The sequence below is a fragment of the Protopterus annectens genome, chromosome 14.part0 (genome assembly GCF_019279795.1).
Source record: "Protopterus annectens isolate FY-2018-M chromosome 14.part0, PAN1.0, whole genome shotgun sequence".
NCBI classification, from domain to species: Eukaryota; Metazoa; Chordata; order Ceratodontiformes; family Protopteridae; genus Protopterus; species Protopterus annectens.
In genome coordinates, this window is record NC_056748.1 from 417,272,862 (window position 1) to 417,283,373 (window position 10,512).

The 10,512-nt window shown below is 42.4% G+C and overlaps 1 protein-coding gene across 2 annotated transcripts in view; it reads right to left on the reverse strand.

Annotated features, from left to right (window-relative positions):
• LOC122789021 (BRCA2 and CDKN1A interacting protein) overlaps positions 1 to 10,512 on the reverse strand; it is a 216,208-nt gene that overhangs the window by 177,984 nt on the left and 27,712 nt on the right. For both annotated transcript variants that reach the window (XM_044056185.1, XM_044056184.1), the window contains exon 2: positions 762 to 836. In XM_044056185.1, coding sequence (XP_043912120.1) covers positions 762 to 836 — 75 coding nt within the window. The remainder of the gene's footprint in view (positions 1 to 761; positions 837 to 10,512) is intronic.

The window sequence follows — 10,512 nt, forward strand, 5'->3', positions numbered from 1 at the left end:
TCCCAACCATTCTTTAGATCCACAAATGTATCTGCTTACAGCATATAACCTCATTTTAACATGCCCATATGTAGATATTATATTGTTCTGATGGAATTTTCAAGTCACAAGTCTGTATTACTTACCAATGTACAAGCTGTATGCTCTGTTCTTCTGCTACAGTCATTAATATTTTTCTCATATTTCAATTTTCTGACTTACTTTGCCCTACTTCTGACCTGTGGTTAAAACAGATCCATTCTGAAATCAGTCCACTACCCCATCGAAAAATTATATATAATAAAAATTACACAACAGATAAAAAAATAAACAAAGTTGTTCCCAGGACAAGGTGTACAATCTTGGAACTGGAAACACTTAGAAGTAAAACACTACTTGGGTTAGGTACACTTTGCTTGTGAAAAATTCACCAAGTTGCAGGAACACTTACGGAGAGGTGGGCAAATTCAGGTAGCCACTGAACTGACACACATTCCCCCTTTTAAAGCAGTGTGCGTATTTAAACAAAAAAAAGAAAAATTGGTCTAAAAGCCCACTAAAGAATAAATTCAACACTTATGAATGCAGAATACGCAAAACAAACTCCGAATACTCACTGAGCTAATTTTATTACTTCAGCCCTGAAATGCTTTTATCCATCTAGAGTTAATGGCAGGTCAAAATTGGATATAATTTGTACATGATAAACCTTAATGCAGAAACAGGCCTTTTCCTTCAATATCTTACAAAAGAAATAGCTAGAAGAAATTTAATGGACTTGCCTGCTGCAGTAATTTCTTTATCCCATCATGATGCATGTCCGAGATGCTATGTGCTTCAAATTCCACATTCACTTCCTGCAAAACAAAGCAAGGGTAAGCTTATACTTTTGCAATGCAAAACAAAGCAAAGCAAGGGTAAGCTTATACTTTTGCAATGCTTTGAAGTGCAAATACGACCAATTGTTTCTGTAGCTGAGAGCACCTAATAAAACATACATTCATGTCACTTCTCAGAAAGAACATCCAAAAACATAGCAAAACTCTTGAAAGAAGCTAGTCTATAGTTAAAATGCAGATGGATATTTTTGATCACAGCACTATCTTAGCCAAGAAAATATAAATACAAATACACACTACAAAAAGGTACTTCTAAAATAATGAACAGTTTACACATCAGCTACAGAGCTTGCTGTCAGCTGAGCAATGGCTATTACCATCACATTTCCAACACCCCATCACATTACTAACAGAAGGTGTGCCCTGTGGTCGTCTGCTCCAGCATAACTGCATGTGAGCTAAGCAGCAATGTTATAAAAAAAAAATCAGTAGAACAGTGCAGGATAACTTGTACTGATGGCTGCAAAAATACTCCTTTATGACTACCATGCAAATCACAGTCATTAAGAAATTTGGTCCTGAATAGTATTGGTTATCTTTCAACACTATGCACTCCAATTTACAATAAAAACATTTTTTTGAACTTTTCTTATCTACTGAGAGGGCATAAGCAACATACATGCATTTGTGGAGGAAAATATGCCCTTTAAGAACAAACTCACCAGCAAGAGTCTGGAAACTCCAAAAAACGTAAGCACAATTCACCAGGTGTAACAGCAAAGTGTGAAATTTTTAGACTTCAAAAGCTTTTTTTGGGGGGGGGGGTGATCCTTCCCCCACCCTTGCTACTTGCATCTCCAAGAAGTCTGTACCTTGAAGGGGAATTCTCAGAGATATAGCAATTGCAGTCTTGCAGTGAAGGGTCTCAAGCACATAGCAGAACCTTTGAAAATTAGGTTAAAAAAAAAAGAAAAACAAACTACACACTAACCATGTCACAATGTCTTAAGTGTGTTTAATCCCCTCCCCCATTTCCCCTAGAACAGACTGACAATAAGCATGCATTTGCATAAAAAATCAACAACTATATTCATATGAAAGGTAAACAGGAAGCATAATCCTTCTGTACTAAAAAGTATTGTGAAACGAATTCACGACAGGCAGGTGAATGGTGGATAGAAGTGCTCTTTACTAATGCGCCCTACTTTACAACAAAAAGCATTGGTAAAGGAAGTATATTATGGTGTAGGTGGCAAACATCAAACATGGAATCACTTTGCTCTGCATGCACACTGCACTGAAAGTGCTGCAGTGCCCCTAACATGAGGATTATCCAACAAGAAACAAGACAAATGTCACAAAACATGTCAACTGTGTCTGAAGGCAATACCTGTGTACCTGGGTGGTTGGTACTGCTGGGATGCAGCTCATCCGCCATCAGTGGCATAAATAATTTGGATTATACAAAAGTATAATGGCTTAGAGGAAGTGCTGCAGTTATATTGGCAGTGTGCATGCATGACACACAGTTTGATCACGTATTTTACCTTTTATATAAAATCAGTCTTTTTCTATGAAGTGCACATCTCAGAGACTGTTACATTAAATGCAGTGGGTAAATGTGGCATTTAAAAAATCTCTTATCACTAAAGTTGGTGGTTGATGTTGCAGCCATTTATGTAAGCTGTACACAGAATAATGTTTATTTTAACAAAAAAAAAAAAAAATTATATTATATATATATATATTCAGCTGCTCTTACTGTAACTGTCTTAGTTGCTGTTCTGCGGGCTGTTATCTGTTCAGTTGTTCTTACTCTGCACTTATTACTGCTTGTTAGTAGCCTTCTAATTTAATATCTTCTACACTTGTTTTTTAGTCATTTGTTAATTTAAATGCATTTAATTAAACTGTATTTGCCATAATATTGATATACGTGTGCTAGCCTGCACTGCATTTGAATTGTATTTACTGCTGTTTTAGCTGCTTTTCTGTTAAAAAAAAAATCCCTAGCTTATTGCCTGCCTTTCCTGTAACTTATCTAGTCCAGATACAGACTTGGTGTATCCAGGTCTGTTTGTAAGCTCCTGAGCCCCCCAAGCCTTTCTGTGTTGGAGGGAAGCCTTCTAGCTTATCAGTGGGAGTGGTAAGCACTAGGTAGCCTATCTACCACAGGAGAAGAGGTTGAGGTTTCTGGCCCATAAATTATAGTTTATTGGCCATTTGGGAAGCTCTTCCATCTCTTTCAACCTTCTGCTTCAAAAGCCTGTGTTTGTGCTCGTTTCCTGCCTTTCCTGTTACTAGTCTTGTCCAGGTACAGATTTGCTGTATCCAGGACTCTCTGTAAGCTTCTGAGCCACCCCCCCCCAAGCCTTTCTGTGTTGGAGGGAAGCCTTCTAGCTTATCAGTGGGAGTGGTAAGCACTAGGTAGCCTATCTACCACGGGAAGAGTGCGTTTTGGCCCATAAATTGTAGTTTATTCGCCGTTTAGGCAGTTTTCCATCTCTTTTAACTTGCTGGCTTAAAAGCCTGTGTTTGCACTTGTTCCCCACCTTTTCTGTAACTAGTCTAGTCCAGGTACAGATATGCTGTATCCATGACTCTTTGTAAGCTTCTGAGCCCCCCCCAAGCCTTTCTGTGTTGGAGGGAAGCCTTCTAGCTCATCAGTGGGAGTGGTAAGCATTAGGTAGGCTATCTACCACAAGAGGAGTGGTTCCAGGCCCAGAAATTGTAGCTACTGGCCGTTTGGGCAGTTTTTCCCATCTCTTTCAACTTTCTGGTTTAAAAGCTGCACTTGTGCTTGTTTCCCACCTTTCCTGTTACTAGCCTAGTCCAGATACAGAGTTGCTGTATCTAGGACTGTTGGTAAGCTTCTGAGCCCCGCAAGCCTTTCTGTGTTGGAGGGAAGCCTTCTAGCTTATCAGTGGGAGTGGTAAGCACTAGGTAGCCTATCTACCACAAGAGGAGTGGTTCTGGCCCAGAAACTGTAGATTTTTGGCCGTCTGGGCAGTTTTTTTCCCATCTCTCTCAACTTTCTGGTTTTAAAGCCTGTGTTTGTGCTTGATCCCCACCTTTCTTGTAACTAGTCTAGTCCAGGCACAGATTTGCTGTATCCAGGACTGTTCTGAGCACCCCCAAGCCTTTGTGTTGGAGTGCAGCCTTCTAGCTTATCAGTGGGAGTGGTAAAAGTACTAGGTAGCCTGTCTACCACAAGAGGAGTGGTTCTTGGCCCAGGAATTGTAGTTTATTGACCATTCGGGAAGTTGTCCATCTCTTTCAACTTTCTGGTTTAAAAGACCACATATGCGCTTGTTTCCCATCTTTCCTGTAACTAACCTACTGGAAAGCACTAGAAAGCCTTAAACTGATATAAGCCTTCTAGCTTAAAAGAGAGACTTTGGCGTGATTGAGTATCAGTTTTCTGTAATTTCTTGCTGTACTTAACTGTTTTCTGCCTAAACGCTGATTTTCCAGCACTTATTGTGATTTAAAAGCTTGTTTTTTTTCACATATTGTACTTATCTGACTGCCTGCACTTTTAAAAAGTTGTCTTTTGTTTAAATAAATTGTTTAACTGTTGTAGGCTACACACTAAAGTGCGATAGCCTTTTCTGATCACTTGTAGTCGTTTAAAGCTGTTTTAAGTGTACTTTTTACTGTTTTTGCCTTATCTTTTCAAAAAAAAAAATAATAAATTTCTTGTTTCCCGCCTTTCTAAGCTAGTATAGTCCAGTTTTCAGGCTAGTGCTGAATTCAGGGCTGTGTTACAAGTTTCTGAGTTGCCCATACCTTACTTGGATAGAAGGAAGTTTATCTGTTCACCTGTGAGAGAGAGAGGGGAACTTTGAGCAGCCATCTGTCCTTGGAGGAGTGGTTCCAGCCCAGAAGTTAGTAGTTTAAAAAATGCATTGCATGGTTTTGTGAGCCGGGCAGCACTGGTTAGCTAGGGTTAAATTATTCCTGGCTCCACTAAGTCTCCTCTTCAGTTTTTCACTTGAAACTAGTCTAACTCTTAACCTAAGCACTCAAAGCATCCTACAGTCCAGCACTTGCTCAGACCTAATAGCAAGCACTAATATACCCCGACACTTGACTGCCCAGCAGGGCAAGGCTCTTTATCCACCCCTCACCAACCAAGTGACTAAGCAGCTCACCCTACTATTCAGGCATGACCAAAGGGCAACTTCAGGTGTACTCTCCAGTCCAGCTGGTGAATCTGGGTATCCTGAGGCAATGTTACAACTGCCTCATGTACACACAGAGCCCTCTCCTCCTACCACGAAACACTAACATATGTGAGAGATGCAATTACACAGCCAAACTGGAGGCTAAGGTATCTCCACCCAAGACTGAACAGACAGTCATGAGGAGAAGGTTAACACTTGCACCACACCTCCAGCCTCACATAGACCTACTAAACCAGCACTGGCAAAAGATATACACATAAATACACAAAATCATACTCGGAGGCTCTAAATAAAAACCTGCAAAAGCATCAGAGAGCTCCAAAGCAGACACCCACAAAACCTGCACCTCCCGTCACAAACCAGACAACACATAAAACACAAAATCAATGTGCCGCACAATCACAGCACTTAAGGCGAAATAACATATCTAACACACTAGTAATAGGTGACTCAATAGTCAGGCACACTGACGCTCCACTCAGTAGGCTGGACAAGGAGAAGGTTACTGTTAGCTGCCTGTCAGGAGCCAGAATCCGCCACATAACACAAGCACTCAGGTCACTCCAGAACAAGTACAAATAGGACTCTGCCATTGTTCATGTTGGTGTGAACGACCTGAGCTGTACCTCCCTGGACTACATGAAAAGAGACGTGGAAGAGCTCTCTGATCATGTAGCCCAGGCGGGTATGAACCCTGACCCCGAGTAGCATCCTGCCTCACCAAGAATACTACCTCAGTATAAATAAAAAATGATCAATTTCAACAACTGGCTAAGCTTCTGGTGTCATTCAAAGGGGATCCAGTGTCTGTCAGCCTGGGATGACATGCTCGACAAGCCGTGTTGCTTCGCAAGAGACGGCTTGCACCTGTCACCCCTTGGCTTTCGAATACTGGCCAAGGCTCTTGCTGCCCCCATAGTGCCTTTTTTAGGCAAGGCTCAAAATTCAAACCCATCTCCGTAAACAGCACAAGTAAAAAACTGAGGGTTATGCTACTCAACGCCAGGAGTTTAAATCTCAAAATGCATGCACTCAAAGCACTCCTAAGTATGGAGAACGTTGACATCTGTGCAGTAACTGAAACCTGGTTCAAGGCTCCAGAGAGCACTCCAGCACTACTGGGCTACAACTCATACCACACATTTCGGCCACAGAACACGAACCGAAACACAAAAGGAGGGGGTGTATCCATATTCATCAAGGATACCCACACCTCCAGGTTAGTGGCGCAGCATGATACATCTGAGATCATCCATGTGCAACTAACATCGGGCAAATCTGCAATGCAAATTGTGGCCTGCTACAGATCACCCTCCATGACCCAGGACCACCACTCCGCCTTTCTGGAGACACTGGAAAACATGAAGGTCCTACCGAACACCCTGATCTTGGGAGATTTCAATTACCCTACCATTAACTGGGAAAACTACTTTAGTACAAACTCCCGGGCTCAGCGCTTCCTGGAATTTATCAACTCAAATGCCCTGGATCAGCTGGTAAACTCCCCTACCAGAGGCCACAACATATTGGACCTGGTCATCACCAACATGGGCGACAGGTGCTCCATACTGGAGGTCAACCCGTCACTGGTTAGATCAGACCATAAACTAATCACCCTGGATGTCCACACCCCACCACCACCACCCCCAACCAAGGAAACTACAGTGAAAAACTTTTCTAAAGCAAACTTCACCTTACTTAAGTTAGAGGTGGTAAGTTTCACAGCCCCCACGCTAAAGGATAACACTGCCCAAGATGCAGAATCCTTTACAATTGAACTCTATGAGCACCTACAAGGATGCATGGATCGTGCCATCCCTAGCAAAACCAAGACTCACTCCCCTAAGAGAAGGAAACCAGTCTGGTGGACCCCTGCCATAAACAGGTTATACAATAAAAGGAGGAAACTAGTTCAGAAAAAAGCAAATCCCATGAAGGAAAGACATCCCTGATCAGTATCATTAAGAAACTAAGGTCCCTCATAAAATCATCCAAGGCTAACATTGAAAGAAAAATAGCCAAGGACTCTAAAAAGATAACCACAAAGCTTTCTTTAGCTATGTCAAAAATCTAAGTGGCAACTCGCAGATATGCTCCAAGATGGTGCAAAATAGCACAAAATATACTGAACCTACTGATATTGCCAACATATTGGCAGATAGATTCAGTGCAAACTTCACCTCCCTCTCACCTTCAAAAGAGCCTACAACAATGCAGGAAAAGTGTAGTGTCCCAGAAATCACAGAAGCACAGGTGAAAACAGCCCTTTCAAAAACCAAAACACAGCATCAATGGGGCCAGATGGTGTTCCATGCTGCATCTTGCACGAACTACACAACGAACTAACCCCCCACCTAAACAAGCTGTTCAACCTCAGCCTCTCCACAGGCTATGTGCCCATAGAATGGCACACAGCAATGGTTATTCCGCTCCACAAAGGAGGAGCCACAACTGACCCTGGTAACTATCGCCCCATAAGCCTGACTAGCCTGGTCTGCAAGGCTATGGAGCGCATCATCATGGAACTCATTAACAAAGACATTGGGAACCTTCCAACACTTGACTCGACCCAGTTTGGTTTTGTTAAGAGCAGATCATGCCTACTAAACCTGGTTGACTTCTTCGAGACAGTTACCAAGGCCATAGACGAGGGAAAGGTGGTTCACACAGCCTACCTTGATCTCACCAAGGTGTTCAACACCATTCCTCACTCGGGTATTATAGAAAAACTCACCAGCCTGAACATAAACCCCTACGTCACAAGTTGGGTTGCCAACTGGCTTACAGACAGAACTCACACGGTAAGAATAGCGGGCTCCAGGTCTGACTCTGAACCAGTCACAAGTGTTGTCCCGCAAGGCTCAGTTATGGGACCCCTACTGTTCGGCATATATTTCTCAGAAGTACAGGCAAACACAGGAGGACTATGGCTAACCAAGTTCGCCGATGACTGCAAACTGGGAGCCATAACTGACTCTCCGGCTGACACGGACATCCTCCAAAAAGGCCTTACTGAGACAGACACCTGGTGTCAAAGTCATGGCCTCAAGCTAAATGCCAAAAAATGCATAGTCATCCCATTTGGGGAAAAACAAAACACCCACCAATTACCACATAGGCGACAGCCCCCTTAATACAGAAGAGGTAATAAGAGATCTGGGGACCCAGGTAGATAGTAATCTCTCCTTTGACAATCATATTGCCAAAGTAGTTAGGAAATCCTTCTATGTGGCCCATCTAATTACTAAGGGGTTCGCATCTAGAAATGAAGAGGGTATAGTGCCCCTCTACTCGTCACATCAGACCCATCATAGAGTACGATGCCCCATTTGGGATGTACCCCACAAGACACTCCCAACAGCTTGAAAGACCACAAAAGCACCTCACCAAGAGGATTACTGGCCTCAAACATATGTCCTATGCAGCCCAACTGAAAAAACTCCGGCTGTACTCAGTGGCATATCGCTTACTCAGAGATGATCTCTGCCTGACTTACAAAGCCATGTCCAACTCAGAATTGATGGACATGCTTCACCTAAAGAAATCCAAGTCATTGCGAGCCATGCGCTCTAGTGAGCTAAACCTCACCACAACAATAAATAGAACATGCTGGAGGGATAGATTCCTGTCACAGGGACTCCCCATGCTTTGGAACAAAATTCCTAACTACATTAGGCAGAGACCCTCACTAACACTCTTAAAGAGAAGCCTTGACGAGTGGATGGGTAACAGAAAGTACACCCCTGGGATCACTTCAGTGACTCTGCTCGACAGAGGCTCAGTTAATTAATCAATGGGGTGGCGAAAGCCGACACATTCTGGCTAGGCTTATAAATGCCCTCGGGCAGATAGACTAGTACCTACCTATGAACCTATGCTAGACAAAAAGAATTACTACTGTAATCTGCAACAAAAGCACCAAAATCAACCACAAAAATTCTGGTCAGGCATGAACAAACTTCTCCACCCAGGCCAATCAACTACCCCTACCCCCTTAATTACCCTCCAACAACCTCCTAAAATTGTTGCTAACACCTTTAACACTTTCTTTACAGAATTGTGCAATCCCTAGCCAGTAAGCTATCTCCCTATACCCCAAGTACCACCAACCCCACACCTGATAATAAAATCCCTTTTAAGCTTGATCCAGTACCACCATCTTTTATTAAGTCCCTACTTAAAAAACGGAAACCCACCACCCTTTCAGCAGACCTACTACTTGCATAATATCTCCAAAAAGGCGCTAAAGAAATAGCATACCCCATATCAATTTTAATCAATAGAACTATCCACGAAGCCTATATCCCCCACACCTGGAAAATCTCCCACATTGTTCCTCTTCATAAAGGGGGAAGAGTCCACTGAACTTTCAAATTATAGGCCTATAGCCATTCTGTCTCCCTTGGCTAAAATAATGGAGAAATGTATCCACAAGCAATTTCTTGCCTATCTGAATCAAAACACTCTCTTAGCCCCCTCCAAGCACAGATTTAGACCTTGTCATAGTACAACCTCAGCCCTTCTCTCCTTCTCCCACACTAAATCAAAACCGTAATGACAACAAGCTCTCCTCAGCCCTCTTCCTTGACCTATCCAAGGCATTTGATATGGTAAATCACCAGCTACTCTTAAACACATTAAAATCACTCTCCATAGATAACCTAGCAATTATCTGGTTTCATTCTTACCCAAGTGACAGCCAACAAACTGTACTATGGAACAATAACTCATCGTCCCTTTTACCAGTCACTCTTGGAGTCCCACAGGGATCTATATTAGGTCCCCTCCTATTCTCCATATTCATTAATGACCTGTACAAAGTCATCCCTGATGCAACTTGTATTCAGTATGCAGATGACTCAACCCTAATCTGCTCTGCCACCTCCCCCACAGATTTATAATCCTTGTCCCAAATCACTTTCAACAAAGTAGAGAACTGGCTCACTGGTTTAAACCCAAATAAAACCAAACTATTACTCTTCTCCCCCACTTGCAAGGTCTCCTCACCACCTCTCACCATAATATCTAACAATGGTACCATAATTTCCCCAGAACCTAGTACTAAACTACTGGGAGTTATCATCAACAACCTCAAGTTTGATGCTCACGTAGACAAAACTATTAAAACAGTTAATAAAAAATTAGGCTCTTTATACAGGATTAAACCATTCCTAACCCCATCTGCTAGAACTGTTATTGCCCATACACATCTGCTATCGACCCTTCTTTATGCCTCACCCATCTTCGTAAACCTAAGCAAATCAAGCCTCAATAAATTAACTAGCTGCTACAATAACATTGCCAGATTTGCCACAGGATCAGCTTATAGAACCCATCACTGCCTTAACCTTCAGTCGTTAGGACTGGCTTGAACTACCCTATCAACTGCAATATAACCAACTAATAGTTGTTCACAAAATCCTCTACCAACCAGACAGTACACCCATACTGAAAAATATAATTACCCCCCCATAGTAACCTAAAATCCCTTCGCTCTTCCAAAAAAT